Source organism: Crotalus tigris, unplaced genomic scaffold (genome assembly GCF_016545835.1).
Source record: "Crotalus tigris isolate CLP2741 ecotype Arizona unplaced genomic scaffold, ASM1654583v1 scf7180000020932.1150333, whole genome shotgun sequence".
Taxonomy (NCBI): domain Eukaryota; kingdom Metazoa; phylum Chordata; class Lepidosauria; order Squamata; family Viperidae; genus Crotalus; species Crotalus tigris.
In genome coordinates, this window is record NW_024098263.1 from 560,077 (window position 1) to 584,308 (window position 24,232).

The following is a 24,232-nucleotide window of genomic DNA, read 5'->3' on the forward strand; positions in this document are numbered from 1 at the left end:
TTGGCACGTGACCGAGGACAGCTGTGGTGGTTAGAAAAAGAGAGAGAGAGATGATAGATAGATAGATAGATAGATAGATAGATAGATAGATAGATAGATAGATAGATAGATAGATAGATAGATAGACAGACAGACAGGGGTGGGTGGGTAGATAGATAGATAGATAGATAGATAGATAGATAGATAGATAGATAGATAGATAGATAGATAGATAGATAGATAGATAGACAGGGGTGGGTGGGTAGATGATAGATAGATAGATAGATAGATAGATAGATAGATAGATAGATAGATAGATAGATAGATAGATAGATAGATAGATAGAAATAGATATAGATAGATAGATAGACAGACAGACAGACAGACAGACAGACAGATAGATAGATAGATACAGAGACACACACACACAGAGAGAGAGGGTAGATATATATAGATAGATAGATAGATAGATAGATAGATAGATAGATAGATAGATAGATAGATAGATAGATAGATAGATAGATAAACAGAGAGGGGGGGTGAGTAGTTGATAGATAGATAGAAATAGATATAGATAGATAGATAGATAGATAGATAGATAGATAGATAGATAGATAGATAGATAGATAGATAAACAGAGAGAGGGGGGTGGGTAGATATAGATAGATAGATAGATAGATAGATAGATAGATAGATAGATAGATAGATAGATAGATGGATGGATGGATGGATGGATGGATGGATGGATGGATGGATGGATGGATAGATAGATATAGATAGATAGATACAGAGACACACACAGAGAGAGTGGGTAGATAGAGATAGATAGATAGATAGATAGATAGATAGATAGATAGATAGATAGATAGATAGACAGACAGACAGACAGACAGACACAGAGACACAGAGAGAGAGATGGTGGGGGGAGAGAGAGAGAGACAGAAAGAGAGAGACAGACAGAGACAGAGAGATGTGGGTAGATAGATAGATAGATAGATAGATAGATAGATAGATAGATAGATAGATAGATACATACATAGATACATAGATACATAGATACATAGATAGAAATAGATATAGATAGATAGATACAGAGACACACACAGAGAGAGTGGGTAGATAGAGATAGATAGATAGATAGATAGATAGATAGATAGATAGATAGATAGATAGATAGATAGATAGACAGACAGACAGACAGACAGACACAGAGTCACAGAGAGAGAGATGGTGGGGGGAGAGAGAGAGAGAGAGACAGACAGAGACAGAGAGATGTGGGTAGATAGATAGATAGATAGATAGATAGATAGATAGATAGGCAGACAGACAGATACAGAGAGAGATGGTGGGTAGATAGATAGACAGAGACACAGAGAGAAATGGTAGATAGATAGATAGATAGATAGATAGATAGATAGATAGATAGATAGATAGATGGATGGATGGATGGATGGATGGATGGATGGATGGATGGATGGATGGATGGATGGACGGACAGACAGACAGTTGTGATAGAGACAGACAGATAGATAAATGATAAGAGTTGTGACTGAGAGATAGCTAGATAGCTACATATAGCAGTGGTTCTCAACCTGTGGGTCCGGACCCTATTTGGGGGTCGAACGACCATTTCACGGGGGTCGCCAAACCACGCTGTCCGCCATTTTTTTCCCTTTTCCCTAGCTGTCCTACTCCCTCTTATTGGTGGCCACACCCATTTGGGGGTCACCACAACATGGGGAACTGTATTATGGGGTCACGGCATTAGAAAGGTTGAGAACCACTGGCATAGAGAGAGAGAGAGAGAAGGGAGAAAGGAGATAGATGATAGATAGATAGATAATACATAAATTGACAGATTAGATTGATAGAGACAGATACATAGAGATAGAGAGAGAAAGAGAGATAATACATACATAGATACATACATATATATACATACATATCGTGGTTAGAGAGAGGGGGGGATAGACAGACAGATAGCTGTGAGACAGACAGATAGATAAATGATAAGAGTTGTGACTGAGAGATAGCTAGAAAGATAGATAGATAGATAGATAGATAGATAGATAGATAGATAGATAGACAGACAGACAGATACAGAGAGAGATGGTGGGTAGATAGAGAGATAGACAGAGACAAAGAGAGAGATGGTAGATAGATAGATAGATAGATAGATAGATAGATAGATAGATAGATGGATGGATGGATGGATGGATGGATGGATGGATGGATGGATGGATGGATGGATGGATGGGTGGACGGACAGACAGACAGTTGTGATAGAGACAGACAGATAGATAAATGATAAGAGTTGTGACTGAGAGAGAGAGAGAGAGGGAGGGAGGGAGGGAGGGAGGGAGGGAGGAAGGAAAGAGATACATAGAGAGATAATAGATAGATAGATAGATAGATAGATAGATAGATAGATAGATAGATAGATAGATAGACAGACAGATAATGATACATAAAGGAGGACCAATCCGGAACCGTTTTGTTCAGGTGGGAAACTGAAGACCAGGAAACAGTTCCTGCACCTGGCAGAACCATGGAAAGGGGTTGGTGTAGATTACAAATTACATTTGGTCCATTCACCAGGGTTAGGGATGGTTGCCAAGGTGTAACCTCAGAGTAGGAGACCTTACTTCCTCCTTCAACCATCTGGCACCGGATCCTCCATTTTTGGCGTCCTACGTGACCGAGGACAGCCAGGGTGGCTCTGGAGCTGACATTCCCGGAAGGCAGGAGAAGAAAGCCACGGATGGAAAACTCCTCAAGGAGAGAAGCAAGCTGGAACTAAGGAGAAACTTCCTGACAGTGAGGACAATTAACCAGTGGAACTCCTTGCCACCAGAAGTTGTGAGCGCTCCATCACGGGAGGTTTTTAAGAAGAGACTGGACAGCTATTTGGAGTGGTGTATTTGTCTCCTGCTTGAGCAGTGGATTGGACTAGAACATAGAACATAGAATAATAGAGTTCGAAGGGGCCTCGGTGGTCATCTAGTCCAGCCCCCTGCTCGAGCAAGATCTCCTTACCAGAATCATAGAATAATAGGGTTGGATGGGACCTTGGAGGTCTTCTAGTCCAACCCCCTGCTCAAGCAGGAGATCCTTACAAAATCATAGAATGATGGAGTTGGAAGGGACCCTAGAGGTCATCTAGTCCAACCCCCTACTCGAGGAGGCCTTACAGAATCATAGAATGACACAGTTGGAAGGGACCTTGGAGGTCTTCTAGTCCAACCCCCTGCTCAAGGCCTATGCCATTTCAGACAAGCGGGTCTCAAGTCTCGAGTGTTGGAGTACCCACAACTTCTGCTGGCAAGTAGTTCCATTGGTTAATTGTCCTCACCGTTAGGAAGTTTCTCTTTAATTCCAGGTGGCTTCTCTCCTTGACGAGTTTCCATCCATAGTTTCTTGTCCTATCTTCAACTGATGACTTCACGTGATCTTGAAACAAAGATAGATAGATAGATAGATAGATAGATAGATAGATAGATAGTTTTCTGAGGTTTTCGCAGGTGTTTGTATGTAGGATTCGGGTTTTCTCCCGCGTAAAATTGGAAGTGTCTTGGCGATGTTTCGAAAAAGTGCCATTCATCATCTTCCGGGCTGGTGTTTTCGGCTTCGTGCTTCTAGGAGCAATGTGTAATCCTTGCTGTTTCTTCTTTTTAACTGCCAGTGGGGGTATGAACTGATTGGGTGGGAGCTTGGCTGTGTTCTGATTGGATGGAGGTGTGTTCTGATAGATAGATATAAAACCCGAATGACCAAAGACCTACATAGATAGATAGATAGATAGATGGATGGATGGATGGATGGAGGGATGGATGGATGGATGGAGGGATGGATGGAAGGATGGATGGAGGGAGGGAGGGAGAGAGATAGGGAAGAATGGATGGATGGATGGATGGATGGAGAGAGAGAGATAGGGATGGATGGATAGATAGATAGATAGATAGATAGATAGATAGATAGATAGATAGATATCCATAGATAGATAGATAGATAATTAGAGATACATAGATCGACACATATAGAGATAGAGATAGATAGATAGATAGATAGATAGATAGATAGATAGATAGATAGATAGACAGACATACAGATAGATCGATATAGAGGTAGATGATAGATAGATGATAGATAAATGATAGGATGGATAGAGAGAGAGAGATAGATAGATAGATAGATAGATAGATAGATAGATAGATAGATAGATAGATTAGACATACATAGATAGACACATATAGAGATAGAGATAGATAGATAGACAGACAAACATACAGATAGATAGATCGATATAGAGATAGATGATAGATAAATGATAGGATAGATAGATAGATAGATAGATAGATAGATAGATAGATAGATAGATAGATAGATAGATAGATAGATAGACAGACAGACAGACAGACAGACATATGAGAGAGTTAGATATAGAGATAGATAGACAGACAGACAGACAGACAGACATAGACAGAGACAGATAGATAGATACAGACAGACAGAGACATAGATAGAGTTAGATCAGTGGTTCTCCACCTGTGGGTTGGGACCCTATTTGGGGTCGAATGACCATTTCACGGGGGTCGCCAAACAAGGCTGTCTGCCATTTTTTTCCCTTTTCCCTAGCTGTCTTAATCCCTCTTATTGGTGGCCACACCCACTTGGGGGTCACCACAACATGGGGAACTGTATTATGGGGTCACGGCATTAGAAAGGTTGAGAATCACTGAGTTAGATAGAGAGAGATAGATAGATAGATAGATAGATAGATAGATAGATAGATAGATAGATAGATAGATAGATAGAATTGCGATAGAGATACAGACAGATAAGAGAGAGAGATACAGATGATAGACAGAAGTAGACAGACAGACAGGCAGATAGTTATAGTTAGAGCGAGATGATAGAGAGATGAAAGAGAGATAGATGACAGAGATGAGAGAGAGAGAGAGACAGACAGACAGAGAGACAGACAGACCTCGATAGATAGATGAAGATAGATAGCTAGACGGACAGTCGCATTTGTCCAACTGCACCCCTCCGACAAATGTGGACTTCAGTTTGAGGCTCCCCAGAGCCCAGATTGCCCAACATCAAGCCTTTGGCCCTCCTGATTGATAGGCCTCCGAGCCCGGCCTTCGCAATCCGAACCCTGATGCCTGCGGCACCACACAATCGCTTGCGCAAAGGAGGCCGATTGCGCAAGGCCCCCATTTGGATGGCTCGCACCCTCCCCTCCCTCCGGTTCCCGTAAGACCCGTTGAAGGCGGCCCCTGAGCAGGCCCAACTCCAGGGAGCAAAAGGACGGGCTGAGTCAGACCTAACTCTGTGCGGAAAGTCCACACAAAATAGGGAACTCACAACTCCACCGGTGTGAAGCGGGAAGCCCATAAGCAACAGGAAGCATGTGAGCAGAAGCTGGAAACCAAAAGTGGGAACTCCTGAACCTGGGTCTCACGGTATCCCCTGGCTTTATTATGTATATATTTTTTGTTTGATTGATTTACGCGCCGCCTTTATGATTTTAATCAACCATTCCAGGTGACGGATAAGTGCCCTCCTCCTTCTTCCTCCTTTCCCCCCCCCACTACAACGACCCTGTGAGGTGGGTTGGGCTAGAGAGAGAAGGACTGGCCCAAAGTCACCCAGCTGTCTTTCATGTCTAAGGCGGAACTAGAACTCCCAGCCTCCTGGTGATTGGCCCAAAGTCACCCAGCTGTCTTTCATGGCTAAGGCGGGACTAGAACTCCCAGTCTCCTCATGATTGGCCCAAGTCATCTTTGTGGCTTACATGCCTGAGGCAGAACTAGAACTCTCAGTCTCCTGGTGATTGGCCCAAAGTCACTCAGCTGTCTTTCATGACTAAGGCAGGACTAGAACTCCCAGTCTCCTCATGATTGGCCCAAAGTCACTCAGCTGTCTTTCATGGCTAAGGCGGAACTAGAACTCCCAGTCTCCTCATGATTGGCCCAAAGTCACTCAGCTGTCTTTCATGGCTAAGGCGGAACTAGAACTCCCAGTCTCCTCATGATTGGCCCAAAGTCACTCAGCTGTCTTTCATAGTTAAGGCGGAACTAGTACTCCCAGTCTCCTCATGATTGGTCCAAAGTCATCCATATGGCTTTCATCCCTCAGGCAGGACTAGAACTTACCATCTCCTGGTGAGTGGCCCAAAGTCACTCAGCTGTCTTTCATGGCTAAGGCGGGACTAGAAGTCTCAGCCTCCTGGTGATTGGTCCAAAGTCACACAGCTGTCTTTCATGGCTAAGGCAGGACTAGAACTCTCAGTCTCCTGGTGATTGGTCCAAAGTCACTCAGCAGTCTTTCATGGCTAAGGCAGGACGAGAACTCTCAGTCTCCTCATGATTGGCCCAAGTCACCCTTGTGGCTTACATGCCTGAGGCTGAACTAGAACTCTCAATCTCCTGGTGATTCACTCAGATGGCTTTCATCACTAAGGCGGGACTAGAACTCTCAGTCTCCTGGTGATTGGCCCAAAGTTACCCACCTGTCCTTCATGCCTCAGGCAGGACTAGAACTCATCATCTCCTCATGATTGGCCCAAAGTCACTCAGCTGTCTTTCATCACTAAGGCGGGACTAGAACTCACCATCTCCTCATGATTGGCCCAAAGTCACTCAGCTGTCTTTCATGGCTAAGGCAGGACTAGAACTCTCAGCCTCCTGGTGAGTGGTCCAAAGTCACTCAGCAGTCTTTCATGGCTAAGGCAGGACTAGAACTCTTAGTCTCCTCATGATTGGCCCAAGTCACCCTTGTGGTTTACATGCCTGAGGCAGAACTAGAACTCTCAATCTCCTGGTGATTGGACCAAACTCACTCAGCTGGCTTTCATCACTAAGGCGGGACTAGAACTCTCAGTCTCCTGGTGATTGGCCCATAGTTACCCACCTGTCCTTCATGCCTCAGGCAGGACTAGAACTCACTGTCTCCTCATGATTGGCCCAAGTCACTCAGCTGTCTTTCATGGCTAAGGCGGGACTAGAACTCTCAGCCTCCTGGTGATTGGCCCAAAGTCACTCAGCTGTCTTTCATGGCTAAGGCGGAACTAGAACTCACCATCTCCTGATGATTGGCCCAAAGTCACTCAGCTGTCTTTCATGGCTAAGGCAGGACTAAAACTCTCAGCCTCCTGGTGATTGGTCCAGTCACTCAGCTGTCTTTCATGGCTAAGGTGGAATTAGAACTCCCAGTCTCCTCATGATTGGCCCAAGTCATCTTTGTGGCTAACATGCCTGAGGCAGAACTAGAACTCTCAATCTCCTGGTGAGTGGCCCAAACTCACTCAGCTGGCTTTCATCACTAAGGTGGGACTAGAACTCTCAGTCTCCTGGTGATTGGCCCAAACTCACTCAACTGTCTTTCATGGCTAAGGCGGAACTAGAACTCCCAGTCTCCTGGTGATTGGCCCAAAGTTACCCACCTGTCCTTCATGCCTCAGGCAGGACTAGAACTCACTGTCTCCTCATGATTGGCCCACATCACTCAGCTGTCTTTCATCACTAAGGCGGGACTAGAACTCACCATCTCCTGGTGATTGGCCCAAAGTCACTCAGCTGTCTTTCATGGCTAAGGCGGGACTAGAACTCCCAGTCTCCTCATGATTGGCCCACATCACTCAGCTGTCTTTCATCACTAAGGCGGGACTAGAACTCACCATCTCCTGGTGATTGGCCCAAAGTCACTCAGCTGTCTTTCATAGTTAAGGCGGGACTAGAACTCCCAGTCTCCTCATGATTGGCTCAAAGTCACTCAGCTGTCTTTCATGGCTAAGGCGGGACTAGTACTCCCAGTCTCCTCATGATTGGCCCAAAGTCATCCATACGGCTTTCATGCCTCAGGCGGGACTAGAACTCAGCGTCTCCTGGTGATTGGCCCAAAGTGCCCTGGTGTTATCTGAGTCTGGTTGTTTTCTTGCAAGCCTTTCGTGACCCAACTAGAGAACATCCTCAGTGCTAGAAGAGAGTGGGATATGTGGAGATGAGGAGGAGGAGGAGGAGGAGGAGGAAGGAAGGAAGGACTCTGAGCTTGATGACAGATCCCCTCACCAACTTGACTGGCAACGGTGACAACCCCTCCCTCCATCCCAGCCCCGGCAAGACGCCAAATTCTCACCCGGGTCCAATTATTTTCCCGTAAAGACTCACCCCCCCTCCACCCTACTTCCCCCCCCTGGCTTTCTCCATTGCCACTTTTGAAAATCACCGGGCTGTGTAATTGTGTGTAATTGTGTGTAACCCAAGCGGCATTTTTGCCCAGCCAAGTGGGACATCCCCGTGTGTGTGTGTGTGTGTGTGGGCGCGCGCGTGTGTTGCGGTTTCACAGAAACCGGGCGTGCCGATGCATCATTCTCTCAGCAAGCGAAGCCAACCCTGTTTTTTCCGGCTTTTTTCCTCCGCTCGACAATCCAAAAAGACCAAACGTTGATCTAACAGAGTGGGAAGAGCCTTTTGAGGTCATCTAGTCCAGCCCCCTGCTCAAGCGGGAGACCCTTACAGAAATTACAGAACAGCAGAGTTGGAAGGGACCCTGGAGGTCATCTAGTCCAACCCCCCCCCTCAGGCAGGAGACCCTTGCAGAATTACAGAATAGCAGACTTGGAAGGGACCCTGGAGGTCATCTAGTCCAACCCCCCCACTCAGGCAGGAGACCCTTACAGAAATCACAGAATAACAGAATTGGAAGGGACCTTGGAGGTCATCTAGTCCAACCCCCGACTCAAGCAAGAGATCCGATACCATTTCAGACAAACGGAGGGCATCCCAGGAGGAAAAAACCCAGGGAGAAAAGCCAGGAGGAAGCCGGCTCTGCTGAGGAGGGAGAGAATTTGGGAATTACGTTTTTTATTTGCTTCGAAGGAAAAGGGAAGGTCCTTCCGTTTCTTTTTAATTTTTCTCTTTCTTTCTTTCTTTCTTTCTTTCTTTCTTTCTTTCTTTCTTTCTTTCTTCCTTCCTTTCTTTCTTTCTCTCTCCAACTTACTTTCCCTCCCTCTCTCAATTTCTTGCTTTCTATTTGGCGTGAAAATTGGAAGCTACTTGGATTTCTTTTTAATTTTTCTTACTGCATTTTTCTCCTTCCTTTCTTTCTCTCCCTCTTTCCTTTCCTTCCTTCCTTCCTTTTTCTTTTTCTTTCCTTCCTTCTTTCTCTGTTTCTTTCTCCCTTTCTTTCCCTTTCATTCTAACTTTTTTCTCTCTCTCTCTCTTTCCTCCTTTCTTTCTCTCCCTTTTTCTTTCCATTTCCTTTCTTCCTTCTTTCCTTCCTTCCTTTTCTCTCTCCCTTTCTCTCAATTTCTTGCTTTCTATTTGGGGCGAAAATTGGAAGTTAGTTGCATTTCTTTTTAATTTTTCTTTCTGCATTTTTCTCCTTCCTTCTTTCTTTCTCTCCCTTTCTTTCCTTTCCTTCCTTCATCCCTTCCTTCCTTTCTCTTTTTCTTTTTCTTTCTATCTTCCTTCCTTCTTTCTCTCTCCCTTTCTTTCCCTTTCATTCTCAAACTTTCTTTTTTCTTTTTTCTCTCTTTCCTCCTCTTTCTTTCTCTCCCTCTTTCTTTCCATTTCCTTTCTTCCTTCTTTCCTTCCTTCCTTTTCTCTCTCCCTTTCTTTCCCTCCCTCTCTCAATTTCTTGCTTTCTATTTGGGGTGAAAATTGGAAGTTAGTTGCATTTCTTTTTAATTTTTCTTTCTGCATTTTTCTCCTTCCTTTCCTTTCCTTCCTTCATCCCTTCCTTCCTTTCTTTCTTTTTCTATCTTTCTTCCTTCTTTCTCTCTCCCTTTCTTTCCCTTTCATTCTCAAACTTTCTTTTTTCTTTTTTTCTCTTTCCTCCTTTCTTTCTCTCCCTCTTTCTTTCCATTTCCTTTCTTCCTTCTTTCCTTCCTTCCTTTTCTCTCTCCCGTTCTTTCCCTCCCTCTCTCAATTTCTTGCTTTCTATTTGGGGCGAAAATTGGAAGTTAGTTGCATTTCTTTTTAATTCTTCTTTCTGCATTTTTCTCCTTCCTTCCTTTTTTCTCTCTCTTTCTTTCTTTCTCTTTCTTTCCTTCCTTCCTTCCTTCCTTCCTTCCTTCCTTTCTTTCTTTCTTTCCCCCTTTTTCTTTCTTTCTCTCTCCCTTTTCCCTTTCCCTTTTCCCCTCTCCCCTTTCCCCTTTTTTCTTTTTCTTTCTTTCTCTTTCTTTCTTTTTCTTTCTTTCCTACTTTTTCTTTCTTTCTCTCTCCCTTTTCCCTTTCCCTTTTTCCCTCTCCCTCTTTCCCCTTTTTTCTTTCTTTCTTTCTTTCTTTCTTTCTTTCTTTCTTTCTTTCTTTCTTTCTTTCTTTCTTTCTTTCTTTCTTTCTTTCTCACCTTTACCATCAAAAGCACTTCACTCCAGAGGGAGGGGGGAAAAAAGAACCCAGATGTTTTTAATTGCTTTGGTCCAAAGGACATTTTATTATGCAAGGTATCAAAAGGATAGGTAAAAAAAAAAAAATCAGCCGTGTAATTTTTAAGACGCAAGCGAAGTCTTCAAGAGCGAAGCTGTCAGATCTCTCAGGAGCGGGAAGGACTTTTCGGTCTGTATTTTTATCCGATGACGGCGAAGGCCAAGGATGGTCCATGTCGCCTCAAGAAACGACCGGCTCCCCTCGCGAACCTCCTCCAGCGACTTCGGGTGATCCGGTTCAGCTAAATCAAAAAGATTCCGTGAGATCAACCAGGTGAATTGCATTCAGGCCCTCTCTTCAAATCTCTGCCGAGCTGAAGTTTCCCTCAGGCGGCCATTTTGAGACGGGTGGACTGCAGCTCCCAGAATTCCCCAGCCAGCCACGAGGATGGAGGAATTCTGGGAATTGAAGACCACGTGTCTGTCAGTGGCCAATTTAGGGAAACTGGACTGTACAGTACGCAACCACAGATCGTGTCTCTAGACCAGGGGGTCTTCACGCTTGGCCCTTTTATGACGGGTGGACTTCAACTCCCAGAATTCCTCAGTCGGCCATTTTTTGGATCCAGACCAGGAGGTCTTCAAACATGGCCCTTTTATGACTGGTGGACTTCAACTCCCAGAATTCTGGGAGTTGAAGTCCACCAGTCATAAAAGGGCCAAGTTGGAAGACCTCTGATCTAAACCAGTGGTTTTGTTTTTCTTTAACCTTGGTCTCTTTAAGAGGGGTGGACTTCAACTCCCAGAATCCATGCTGGCTGGGGAATTCTGGGAGTTGAAGTAAGTCCATGCCTCTTTAAGCTTGGGAATCCCTGCTGTAGAATGAGGGGTTTTTTTAAAAAAAAATGTGGCCACTTTAAGATGAGTAAACTTAAGAAGAATGCTGGCTGGGGAATTCTGGGAACTGAAGTCCAATTGTCTGAAAGCATGGGGCTGGGGGATTCTGGGAGTTGAAGTCCTCCCATATTCAAGTGTTCACCTTTAAAAAAGACTAATCTAAACCCCGTCAGACTGACATACTTACATAGTTATGTTATACTAATGTTATGTTATACTATGTTATGTTATGTTGTTACGTTATACTATACTATATTATGTTATGTTATGTTACGTTATTACATTATACTATACTGTTATGTTATATACTATACTAAAGTTGTTACGTTGTTATGTTGTGTTGTATTTTGTTATGTTGTGCTATATTGTTATGTTATATTATACTGTTACGTTATATTATACTATATTGTTATGATGTTGTTATACTATTATGTTATGTTATACTTCGTTATGTTATGTTATGTTATTACATTATACTATACTATGTTATGTTATATACTATACTAAAGTTATGTTATGTTATGTTGTGTTATGTTGTACTATATTGTTATTTATACTATACTGTTATATTATTCTATATTGTTATGTTATGTTATGTTATGTTATACTATACTGTTCTGTTATGTTATATTATGTTACATTATACTATTATGTTATGTTATACTATGTTATGTTATATTATGTTATGTTATACTAATGTTATGTTATACTATGTTATACTATATTGTTGTTATGATACTATACTGTTATGTTATGTTGTGTTGTGCTGTTATGTTGTACTATATTGTTGTGTTGCGTTATGTTACATTATACTATACTATGTTATGTTATATACTATACTAAAGTTACATTATGTTATGTTGTACTATATTGTTATGTTATACTATACTGTTATGTTATGTTATACTATGTTATGTTATACTAATGTTATGCTATACTATGTTATGTTATACTATATTGTTGTTATGTTATACTATACTGTTATGTTATGTTGTATTGTGTTGTGTTGTGCTGTTATGTTGTACTATATTGTTGTCTTACGTTATGTTACATTATACTATACTATGTTATGTTATACTATATATTATACTAATGTTATGTTGTATTGTGTTGTGTTGTGCTATGTTATGTTGTACTGTATTGTTGTGTTACGTTGTTACATTATACTATATTATCTTATGTTATATCATGCCATGCCATGTAATGTCATGGTTATACTATGTTATGTCATGTCATATTATTATACTGTACTACGCTATACCATTCTATGCTATGCTATATATTATATTATATACAGGCAGTCCTCGACTTACGACCACAGTTGAGCCCAAAATTCCTGTCGTAAAGCGAGACGTACGTTAAGGGAGTTTTGCCTCATTTTACACCTTTCCTTCCCACCTTAGTTAAGTGAGTCACTGCGGTTGTTCAATTCGTAGCCCGGTTGTTAACCTGACCCCGGGGACACAGCGACCATCATAAAGACGAGTCAGTGGCCGAGCCCCTGAGTTTTCATGACGAAACCCCAGGGATGCCGCAACCATCACAACTGTGACAAAGTGTCCGACGTCCCGCAAGTTTGAACGGTCGCTCAACGAACCGTCGTAAGTCGGGGACTCCCTGGGACTCCCTTCCTGAATTGAAAAGAAAGGAACGCAGGCGGTCACCAAAATTACCTCTCGGTCCATGTCCTCACACTGGACGCTCACAATGGGCGATTGTTCTTGTTGTGTCGAGTAGATGGCGGAGCAATCTTGATCCAGCTGCTCAAGAGAATCACAAGAGGGGAACACACAAAGATTTCGTTTCACCAACACACACACACACACACACACACACACAGAGACAGAGAGTCCCTCTCCGGTGACCAAAAAAAATAGTTACTGTGGCCCCCTCAAGAAATCCCAGTTCCTCCCCTGTGGGGGGTGTGCCCTGCTCTCGCTTCCCTTCCCAGAATCCCCCTGCCTGCGTGCTGGGACTCCCCCCCCCCCAGCCTCTGATGGGAATCCTGGGAGTTGAGGTCCAGGCCTCTCAAAATGGCTGAGGTGGAGAACTACAAGCCCAAGCCTCATAGAACGGAAAGTCCAGAGGATAAAATGGAGATCATCTAGTCCAGCCCCAGTGGAGGAAGGAAGCATTAGAACTATTGTTCTCCTGGAAAAACCAACGCAGACAAAGGAGACAGAGAGAGAGAGAGAGGGAGAGGGAGAGAATAGATAGACAGACAGAGAGACAGACAGACAGATGATCGATAGATAAATAGAGGGAGCGAGAGAGAGATAAAGAGATAGAAGAGAGAGACAGAGAGAGATGGATGGATGGAAAGACAGACAGACAGATAGATACAGACAAACAGACAGATAGACATAGATAGTTAGAGAGAGAGAGCAAGAGCAGTAGAGATATATACCATAGAGAGAGCTAGAGACACACAGAGAGAGAAATGATATAGATGTGAATGGATGGACGGATAGGCAGAGAGAGAGAGAGAGAGAGAGAGAGAGAGAGAGAGAGAAATGATAGATGTGGATGGATGAATAGATAGAAAGTGAGAGACATAGATAGATAGAGATAGGGAGCTATAGAGATATACGAGAGAGAGAGAGAGAGAGAGAGAGAGAGAGAGAGAGAGAGAGAGAGAGAGATACCATAGAGAGAGCTAGAGAAAGAGAGAGAAATGATAGATAGATGTGGATGGGTGAATAGATTGAAATTGAGAGACATATAGAAATAGATTAAGATAGGGAGCTATAGAGATATATACCATAGAAAGAGTAGAGAGAGAGAAATGATAGATACATGTGGATGGATAGATAGACAGACAGAGACATAGAAATAGTTAGATAGAAATAGATAGATAGAGATACATAGATAGCGAGAGAGAGCAATAGAGATATATACGAGAGAGAGAGAAAGAGAGAGAGAGAGAGAGAGAGAATAGATGTGGATGGATAGACAGACAGAAACATAGATATTTATATAGAAATAGATAGAGATACATAGATAGAGAGAGCGAGAGAGAGCAATAGAGATATATACGAGAGAGAGAAAGAGAGAGAGAGAGAGAGAGAGAATAGATGTGGATGGATAGACAGACAGAGACATAGATATTTATATAGAAATAGATAGAGATACATAGATAGAGAGAGCGAGAGAGAGCAATAGAGATATATACGAGAGAGAGAGAGAGAGAAAGAGAGAGAAAGAGATAATAGATGTGGATGGATAGATAGACAGACAGAGACATAGATAGTTAGATAGAAATAGATAGAGATACATAGATAGATAGAGTGAGAGAGAGCAATAGAGATATATACCATAGAGAGCTAGAAAGAAAGAGAGAAATGATAGATGGATGTGGATGGATGAATAGATAGAAAGTGAGAGACATAGATAGAGTTAGATAACGATAGATAGAGATAGGGAGCTATAGAGATCATGATAGAGAGAGTTAGAGAGAGAGAGAGCAATAGTGATATATATCATAGAGAGAGCTAGAGAGAGAGAGAGAGAGAGAGAGAGAGAGAGAAATTATAGATAGATGTGGATGGATAGATAGACAGACAGACAGAGACAGAGATAGTAGATAGAAATAGAGAGAGACATAGAGCGAGAGAGAGCAATAGCAATATATATGAGAGAGAGAGAGAAATGATAGATGTGGATGGATAGATAGACAGACACAGATAGTTAGATAGAAATAGATAGATAGAGATACATAGAGAGAGCGAGAGAGAGCAATAGAGATATATACAAGAGAGAAAGAGAGAGAGAGAAATGATAGATAGATAGATATGGATGGATGGATGGATGCATAGATAGAGAGGCAGACAAGCAGACAGAGAGATACATAGATAGAGAGAACAATAGAGATATATACCAGAGAGAGAGAGAGAGAGAGAAATGATAGCTAGATGCTCTTCTCTGCACTCTTTCCGGAGTCCCAACATCTTGTTTGACGTGGTGGTGAGCAAAACTGGAGTGAAATTTGCAGGCGGATCACAGACAGGAACCCCAGAGGGGTCCAGCTGGAGACCCCCCCCCCACACACACACCCTTCTAACCTTGCAGGGCCCAGGACGCCCCCCCCCCAACCCCGAGGAAGCCCAGCCAGCCGTGGGGAAAGGCCAGGGTGGGAGGGGGAAGCTCACCCCGTCTTCCTTGTAGTCGCACTGGGTCAGGTTGTGGGTCTGCGAGGAGGGACACACCGTCTCCTTGATGGAGAACTTCAGCCCCTGCGGGCTTGGGCTGGTCGGGTCCTGCGGGAAGCGGAGGGGGGAAAGGGAAGAAGAGACAACATTCAACACCCCCCCTCCTGGGAAATGTCCCCCATCTGACAAAGGCTCCATGGAGGCTCCAGCCGGGAGTTTAAACCTTCATTCCTTCCTCCCAACAAGCCAGCTTTCTCAGCCCAAAGTGGGTTGGCCAGGGCAAACGATCCCTAGTGGCTGCGGGCAACGCAAAACAAACAAACAAAAAAAAAAAAAAACAACAAACAAACCCACTTTCCAAGGAAGGGAAAGAAGGAGAAGGGAAGGGAAGTGGGAAGGGAAGGAAAAAGAGAAAAGGGAACGGGAAGGAAAAGAAGGGAAGGAAAGGGGAAAGAGGAAAAGAAGAAGGGAAAGGAAAGGAAAGTAGAAGGGAAGGGAAAGAAAGAGAAGGGAAGGGAAGCGGGAAGGGAAGGAGAAAGCGAATGAGAAAGAGAGAAAGAAAGAAGGGAAGGAAAAGGAAAGGAGAAGAGAAGGGAAGGGAAAAAGGGAAAGGGAAGGAAGGAAGGAAAAGAAGGGAAGGGGAAAGAGGAAAAGAAGAAGGGAAAGGAAAGGAAAGTAGAAGGGAAGGGAAGTGGGAAGGAAAGGAGAAAGAGAGAAAGAAGGGCAGGAAAAGGAAAGGAGAAGAGAAGGGAAGAGAAGGGGGAAAAGGGAAAGGGAAGGAAGGAAGGAAAAGAAGGGAAGGGGAAAGGAAAGGGGAAAGAGAAAAAGAAGAAGGGAAGGAAAGAAGAGGGAAGGGAAGTGGGAAAGGAAGGAGAAAGCGAATGAGAAAGAGAGAAAGAAGGGCAGGAAAAGGAGAAGGGAAGAGAAGGGAAAAAGGGAAAGGGAAGGAAGGAAGGAAAAGAAGGGAAGGGGAAGGAAAGGAGAAAGAGAAAGAGAAAGAGAGAAAGAAGGGCAGGAAAAGGAAAGGAGAAGAGAAGGGAAGAGAAGGAAAGGGAAAGGAAAGGAAAAAGAAAAGGGAAAGGGAAGGAAGGAAGAATAATGGAAGGAAGGAATACGAAGAGAAGGGAAAGAGAAAGGAAAGGAGAAAGAGAAAAAGAAGAAGGGAAAGAGAAAGGAAAGGAGAAAGAAAAAGAAGAACGGAAAGAGAAAGGAAAGGAGAGAGAAAAAGAAGAAGGGAAAGAGAAAGGAAAGGAGAAAGAGAAAAAGAAGAAGGGAAAGGAAAGGTGGAGGAAGGGAAGAAGAGGAAAGCGAAAGGGAAGGAAAGGAAGGAAGGAAAAAGAAGAGAAGGGAAGTGGAAAGGCAAGGAGAAAGAGAAAAAGGAAAGAAGGGAAGGGAAAGGGGAAAAAGGAGACAAGGAAAGGGAAAGGGAAAGGGAAGGAAGGAAGGAATAAGAAGAGAAGAGGAAAGGAGACAGAAAAAGAGAAAGAAGAGAAAGGAAAAGGAAAGGAAAAAAGAACAGAGGGGAAGGAGAAGGAAAGAAAAGGGAAAAACAAACAGGGGAAGGGAAGGGAAGGAAAGGAGAAAGAGAAAAGGAAGGGAAGGAAAGGAAAAAAGAAGAGGAGAAGGGAAAGGGAAGAAAGGAAAGGGAAGGGAAGGGAAAAACAAACAGAGGGGAAGAGGAAAGGAGAAAGAGAAAGAGGAAGGGAAAAGAAAGGAAAAGAAAAAGAAAAAAACAGAGTGGAAGGGAAGGGAAGGATCAGAAGGCCGCAAAGGCCCCCCCAGGGCAGGGGAAACCCGACGGCTGGGGGGGGAGCAGAAGCCCCCCTCCCCCTGGGGGCCAAGACCCCCCCAGCCCCCCCCCCCAGGCTCACCCAGTCCGCCTGGGGCTCGGCCTCCAGCAGGCGGAAGGCCCACTCCGAGGGTCTCTGCTGGTTGTAGAGGGCGACGGCCGAGGCCAGGGCCTGCTGCTGGGTCAGGACCCGCGTCTGGGGGGCTGCGGTAGCCAAGCCCAGGACCAGCAGAGCCGCCCAAGTGGGGATCATCTTCCTCAGCCGGCTTCTCCGAAGGGGAAACTGAGTCTCGCTGGCCCAGCCTGGAGACGCCACTCGGGGCTGCCCTATTTATGGCCCCTCCCTCCTCCCTCGGGTGGGGGGGGCCCAGCAGGTGGCTTCCCCCCATGCCCCCCCCAACCCTCCCAGCCCAGGAAATGGGGGTTTGGGGTCCAACCGACGCAAGAGGGGAGGAGGCCGTTGGAGAAGCCCTGTCGACATCCCTCTTGCGCAAGGGACCCTGGGGGGGGGGGCTGAAGAGGGGTCACTGGGGGTGGAGGGACCGGAGGGACGATGGGGGGTGTCTCTTTTTGGGGGGGGACCCCAGAAAGGGAGGTCAGCCAAGTCAGCCCATGAGTTGGAAGAAATTGAACTGGAAGGGTTTAGATCAGACTTATGGATTTTGTTGTTTTTTTATTTTGTTGTCTTCTCTTTGCTTTCTGTCTGTCTGTCCATCTAATCTCTCTCTCTCTCTCTCTCTCTCTCTCTCAAATCTATCTACGTACCTATCTATCTGTCTGTATCTATCTATCTATCATCTATCTATCTATCTCTATCTATCTATGTATCTATCTCATCTATATGTCTCTAATATCTATATCTGTCTATCTATCATCTATCATTTCTCTCTCTCTCTCTCTCAAATCTATCCACGTACCTACCTACCTACCTACCTACCTATCTGTCTGTCTCTATCTATTTATCTATCTATCTCTCCCATCTATATGTCGCTAATATCTCTATCTCTGTCTGTCTATCCCTATCTATCTATCTATCTCATCTATATGTCTCTAATATCTCTATTTATCATCTATCATTCCTCTTTCTCTCTCTCAAATCTATCCACGTACCTATCTATCTGTCTGTCTGTCTCTCTCTCTCTCTCTCTATCTATCTATCTATCTATCTATATATCTATCTATCTCATCTATATGTCTCTAATATCTCTATCTCTGTCTTTCTATCATCTATATGTCTGTAATATCTCTATCATCTATCATTTTTCTCTCTCAAATCTATCCACGTATCTATCTATCTATCTATCTATCTATCTATCTATCTATCTATCTATCTATCTATCTATCTATCTATCTACCTACCTACCTACCTACCTACCTACCTACCTACCTACCTACCTACCTATCTATATCATCTGTCTAATATCTATCTATCTATCTATCTATCTATCTATCTATCTATCTATCTATCTATCATTCTATCAGTAATAGTAATAGTAATAATAGTAATAGTAATAATAGTAATAGTAATTGTAGTAATAGTAATAATATTAGTAATAATAGTAATAATAGCAATAGTAATAATAGTAATAATAATAGTAGTAATAGTAGTAATAATAATAGTAATAGTAATGATATTAGTAATAATAGTAATAATAATAATGGTAATAGTAATAATAGCAATAGTAACAGCAATAATAATAATAGTGATAGTAATAATAGTAATAGTAATAATAATAATAATAATAATAATAATAATAATAATAATAATAATAAAGTTGGAAGGGACCTCCGACGTCATCTAGTCCAACCCCCTGTTCAGGCAGGAAACCCTGCCTACACCATTTCAGACAAACGGCTGTCCAGTCTCTCCTTCAAAAGAAGACTTTCTGACAAGCTAGGTGTCACTTAGCGACCGTGCTGCCCACTTAACAACAGTGGCGATTCACTTAATAACTGTGGCTAGAAAGGTCGGACTCTAGGACAACTCTCGCTTAACGATGGACATTTGGGGCACCCTTGTGGTCGTAAGTCCAGGCCGACCTGTATGAAGGTAATCAAGGAAGGGATCCATCGATCCAAGAAGAGGTTTGCTGACCTGGGAAGGGAAAATTTGCTTATATTTTACCTCAGAAATCAGCCATGGACGGTTTGAAATGCTTTGCTTTCCTTTGGTGGGAGATGCTGATATAAAGAAAGTCAAAATCCTATAATTTTATTTATTGATCTTATCTAGGAATGTGGACCAAGGACACCCTTGGATAGAGGTCAAGAGTTTAAAGCAGGGAAGGTGAAAATAATTGGTGGAGCAATTAAATTTCTCTCTTTTTTATCAATTTTCAAACCCAGGGGTTTCTGATGATTCTTTCCAGTTTTCAAAGTTTTATTTCATTATTCTTCCATATTTATCTCAGGACTTCACTTCCTGGTTGCATCTGAGAAAATCATCCTTTAAAACAGGTGGACTTCAACTCCCAGAATCCCCCAGCCGCAATGCTTTAAGAGGGGTGGATTTCAATTCCCAGAATCCCCCAGCCAGCATGCTTTAAGAGGGGTGGACTGCAGCTCCCAGAATTCACCAGCCAGAATAATTTAAGAGGGAAGGACTTTAACTCCCAGAATTCCCCAGCTAGCATGTTTTAAGAGGGGAGGACTTCAACTCCCAGAATCCCCCAGCCAGCATGCTTTAAGAGGGGTGGACTTCAACTCTCAGAATCCACAGGCCAGCCATGCTTTAAGAGGGGAGGACTGCAACTCCCAGAATCCCCCAGCTAGCATGTTTTAAGAGGGGAGGACTTCAACTCCCAGAATCCCCCAGCCAGCATACTTTAAGAGGGGTGGACCAACTCCCAGAATCCCCCAGCCAGCATGCTTTAAAAGGGGAGGACTTCAACTCCCAGAATTCCCCAGCCGGCATGCTTTAAGAGGGGAGGACTGCAACTCCCAGAATCCACAGGCCAGCCATGCTTTAAGAGGGGAGGACTTCAACTCCCAGAATCCACAGGCCAGCCATGCTTTAAGAGGGGAGGACTTTAACTCCCAGAATCCCCCAGCCAGCATGCTTTAAGAGGGGAGGACTTCAACTCCCAGAATCCACAGGCCAGCCATGCTTTAAGAGGGGAGGACTGCAACTCCCAGAATCCCCCAGCTAGCATGTTTTAAGAGGGGAGGACTTCAACTCCCAGAATCCCCCAGCCAGCATACTTTAAGAGGGGTGGACCAACTCCCAGAATCCCCCAGCCAGCATGCTTTAAAAGGGGAGGACTTCAACTCCCAGAATTCCCCAGCCGGCATGCTTTAAGAGGGGAGGACTGCAACTCCCAGAATCCACAGGCCAGCCATGCTTTAAGAGGGGAGGACTTTAACTCCCAGAATCCCCCAGCCAGCATGCTTTAAGAGGGGTGGACCAACTCCCAGAATCCCCCAGCCAGCATGCTTTAAAGGGGGAGGACTTCAACTCCCAGAATCCCCCAGCCGGCATGCTTTAAGAGGGGAGGACTTCAACTCCCAGAATCCCCCAGCCAGCATCCTTTTAGAGTGGAGGACTTCAACTCCCAGAATCCCCCAGCCAGCATCCTTTAAGAGGGGAGGGCTTCAACTCTTATTTGCTGGATAACTCAATTGTCATTATTATAAATATTGATTTTTAATATCAAATCGACCAGGATGGGATTTTGACCAGCACTCCAGTTTGCCTTCATTTGAAGGATGTTCTAAATCTTAAAATTTGGGGGCTGTAGCTTCTGGTCAGTCTCCAAATGAGATCTTTACAGAGGAGCCCCAGTGGGAATCCAGTCGATCCTTTTCACTCGCAGATTCTCTGAAGTACGCTAAGGATAACGAAACCGTCAATTCAATCAGCTCCGGGCAAAATCTCAGGTGGGATTTTTGGAAACCGACCCTCAAGGACGATCCTGCTCTACTCAGCCCCCCAAATTTTGAGGGGGGCATGTTGAAACATACCTGGAGTGCAGAGGGCATCCATCTCTCCACCCTGGGTGGCTTGAAACCGCTTGAGGAACCACCTTGTAACAGTTGGAGCAGGTGAACCCAGCCAGGAGGCATCTCAAGAGGTTCCTCAAAAAAACGGCCGAGTCAGTTAATGGTGGTGAGGGAGGCTGCGGTGGAGCCTTACCCAATTTCTTTCCTGAAGGGGAAAGATCCCCCAGGTCCCACCACCCAAAAAGCCCCCGGACCCTCAACCGTTTCCTCTCCAGATGCCTCGGAGGTTGTTAGACTTGCGTCACTCAACGCTCTGGTGGTGGACCACCACATTGTCATCCTCTTACACATGCTGTGGTCTGCAAGTTGGAGCAGTTCTCCTTCTGTCACCCTCCTCTAAATGAAGAGGTTGAAGAGTAGGGGGAACCCCACTTTCTTTCTTTCTTTCTTTCTTTCTTTCTTTCTTTCTTTCTTTCTTTCTTTCTTTCTTTGCGATATATTTTATTAATTTGTCACAATAACAAACCTTTGGCACTTCGTGAACAGTCCGTTGTCTGGGCCCATGTATTTAAGAACCATCGGTAATAACGAATGTCTAAACTCAGTCAATATGTTGGTTAAGAACATATGTCCTTTTCAATTTCACTTTCTTTTCTTTTTTGTAATGTTTTATGAAGTTTCCAATTTTACATTTGAATATTTGTAAATATTCAAGATGTATGTAAATATATGTATGGAAAAGATGGGTAAATTTTGTTCAGAACAAATATGGGATTAGAAAGTATTATTTAGCTTTTGAATAACTTATTGTATAAATTTGTCATGTTTAGATTTGTTGATTTTATTGTAATGGAGTTAAAGGGGTTTAAAAACTTTTTAGGATTTATGTATAATTGTTTGATGTTTATTTAATTTTTTATGTTTTTCTTTTGTTGTTTTTAGCTCTGCATTCAGCTCTGGGAAGGGGGGGAGGGTTAATGGGAGGGGGGAGGGAGAGAGGTGGGGAGGGATTTTATTGTAAAATGTTTATAAAAATTTCAATAAAAAAAAGAACATATGTCCTTTTCAATTTCACTTTCTTTTCTTTTTTATAATGTTTTATGAAGTTTCCAATTTTACATTTGAATATTTAGAAAGCCACGCGGTGACGGGGTTAATCAATAGCTCAATAACACAATCTGAGTCCAAATCTCAGGCTAATATTTCTTCTATTTTTCCCCTTAACAATTGCTGTCTCATGTTCAGTTGGGTACATTTCTAGTTACCTCAGTTCAATAAGGACATCGTTATTACATTTATCAAGAAATTGTTAGCTTACACATACCTTAATTGCATTCAATCTTCCTAAACAATCCATATCCTGTTATTGGTTTTTAGTCCATTTTTAATTTCTTGTCAATGTTCCAGTTTAACCTTTGATATTTATAATTCTCAGACTTTGGGGAACCCGAATTTCCCTCATTTCACTACGTAACAAAGTATAATATCCAAAAGGCACATTTTATCTATTCAAATATAATCTTGTTCCATTTCCAAAGAGTCATCTATTTCCCTATATTAAATCATCTACTTAATAACACAATATCCCTTTGCCTGGGGATAGCCTTTTTCCCTTTCTAAGAAGAGATTGGACAAGTCATTTGTCAGAAATAGGGTAGGGTTTCCTATTTGGCAGGAGGGTTGGACTAGATGACCTCCAGGGTCCCTTCCGACTCTGTTATTCTGTAAGGTTCTCCTGCTCGAGCAGGGGGGGTTGGACTACATGCCCTCCGAGGTCCCTTCCAACTCTGTTATTCTGCGATTCTGTAAAGGTCTCCTGCTTGAGCAGAGGGTTGGACTGGATGACCTCCCAGGTCCCTTCCAACTCTGTTACTCCATGATTCTTTAAGGATCTCCTGCTTGAGCAGAGGGTTGGACTAGATGACCTCCCAGGTCCCTTCCAACTCTGTTATTCCATGATTCTGTAAGGGTCTCCTGCTTGAGCTGGGGGTTGGACTAGATGACCTTCAAAGTCCTGTCCAACTCTGTTATTCTGTAATTCTGTGTCCTCCTTGAGCAGGGGGTTGGACTAGATGACCTCCCAGGTCCTTCCCAACTCTGTTATTCTGTAATTCTGGGGGGGTTGGACTGGATGACCTCCCAAGGTCCCTTCCAACTCTGTTATTCTGTAAGGGCCTCCTGCTTGAGCAGGGGGTTGGACTGGATGACCTCCCAGGTCCCGTTCAGCACTGTCCTTCACTGCTTACTTCCCTCCAAGTAAGATGCAGTTCCATTAAGAACTGTAGATAGTTTACGACTTACACCAGTCTCATTTAGTGACCATTCAGAGTTCCAGTGACATTGGAAAAAAGGGACTTATGACCGTTTTTCCCACTTACGACCGTTGCAGGATCCCCCCCAGGGTCACGTGACCAACATTCACAGGATCACAGGATCCTGGGGATGCTGCAACGGTCATAAATATGAGACATTTGTCAAGACACTGCTTTGTTTTAGTGCTGTCATAACTTTAAACAGTCACTAAATGAACTGCTGGCTGGTGGACTCTGGGAGTTGAAGTTCTCCCCTCTTAAAGCATGCCGGCTGGGGGATTCTGGGAGTTGAAATCCTCCCCTCTTAAAGCATGACAGCTCGGGAATTCTGGGAGTAGAAGCCCTTCATTCTTAAAGGATGCCAGCTGGGGGATTCTGGGAGTTGAAATCATCCCCTCTTAAAGCATGTCGGCTAGGGGACTCTGGGAGTTGAAGTCCACCCCTCTTAAACCATTCTGGTGGGATTCTGGGAGTTGAAGTCCTCCCCTTTTAAATCATGCTCTCTTTGAGATTCTGGGAGTAGAAGTCCACCCCTCTTAACACAGACCGGCTGGGGGATTCTGGGAGCTGAAATACACCCCATATTTTGTCAGATGGAACCAGGCAGGTAATTCACAACATTAATACAACAGAATAAAGAAATAAATCTTGAAAAACTGGAAAGGATGATTAGAATGTCCCGGTAGGGCAGCAAATCAGTTGGGAGAAAGGATGAAAAGGAGACAGGGGTCTCCCAACTTGGCCCTTTGATGACTGGTGGACTTCAACTCCCAGGATTCCTCAGTCGGCCATT

The 24,232-nt window shown here is 43.7% G+C and overlaps 1 protein-coding gene across 1 annotated transcript; it reads right to left on the minus strand.

Annotated features, from left to right (window-relative positions):
- Window positions 1–10,260: 10,260 nt before the first annotated feature.
- LOC120319675 (cathelicidin-related peptide Oh-Cath-like) lies at window positions 10,261–17,577 on the minus strand. The gene is made up of 4 exons (XM_039368756.1): window positions 17,271–17,577; window positions 15,400–15,507; window positions 12,925–13,011; window positions 10,261–10,656 (listed from the first exon to the last, which is right to left on the minus strand). The coding sequence occupies exons 1-4, from the start codon at window positions 17,439–17,441 to the stop codon at window positions 10,555–10,557; spliced, it is 468 nt and encodes a 155-aa protein (XP_039224690.1). The 5' UTR covers window positions 17,442–17,577; the 3' UTR covers window positions 10,261–10,554.
- Between the last annotated feature and the right edge of the window lie 6,655 nt (window positions 17,578–24,232).

What these genes read in the sequence shown, in the direction of transcription:
- LOC120319675 (XM_039368756.1), bottom strand. Translation starts at nt 17,441, where the DNA reads ATGATCCCCACTTGGGCGGCTCTGCTGGTCCTGGGCTTGGCTACCGCA. An exon ending in CCGAGCCCCAGGCGGACTGG is followed by an intron (nt 15,508 to 17,270) that starts GTGAGCCTGGGG and finishes CGCTTCCCGCAG; the next exon opens with GACCCGACCAGCCCAAGCCC. An exon ending in GCGACTACAAGGAAGACGGG is followed by an intron (nt 13,012 to 15,399) that starts GTGAGCTTCCCC and finishes TCTCTTGAGCAG; the next exon opens with CTGGATCAAGATTGCTCCGC.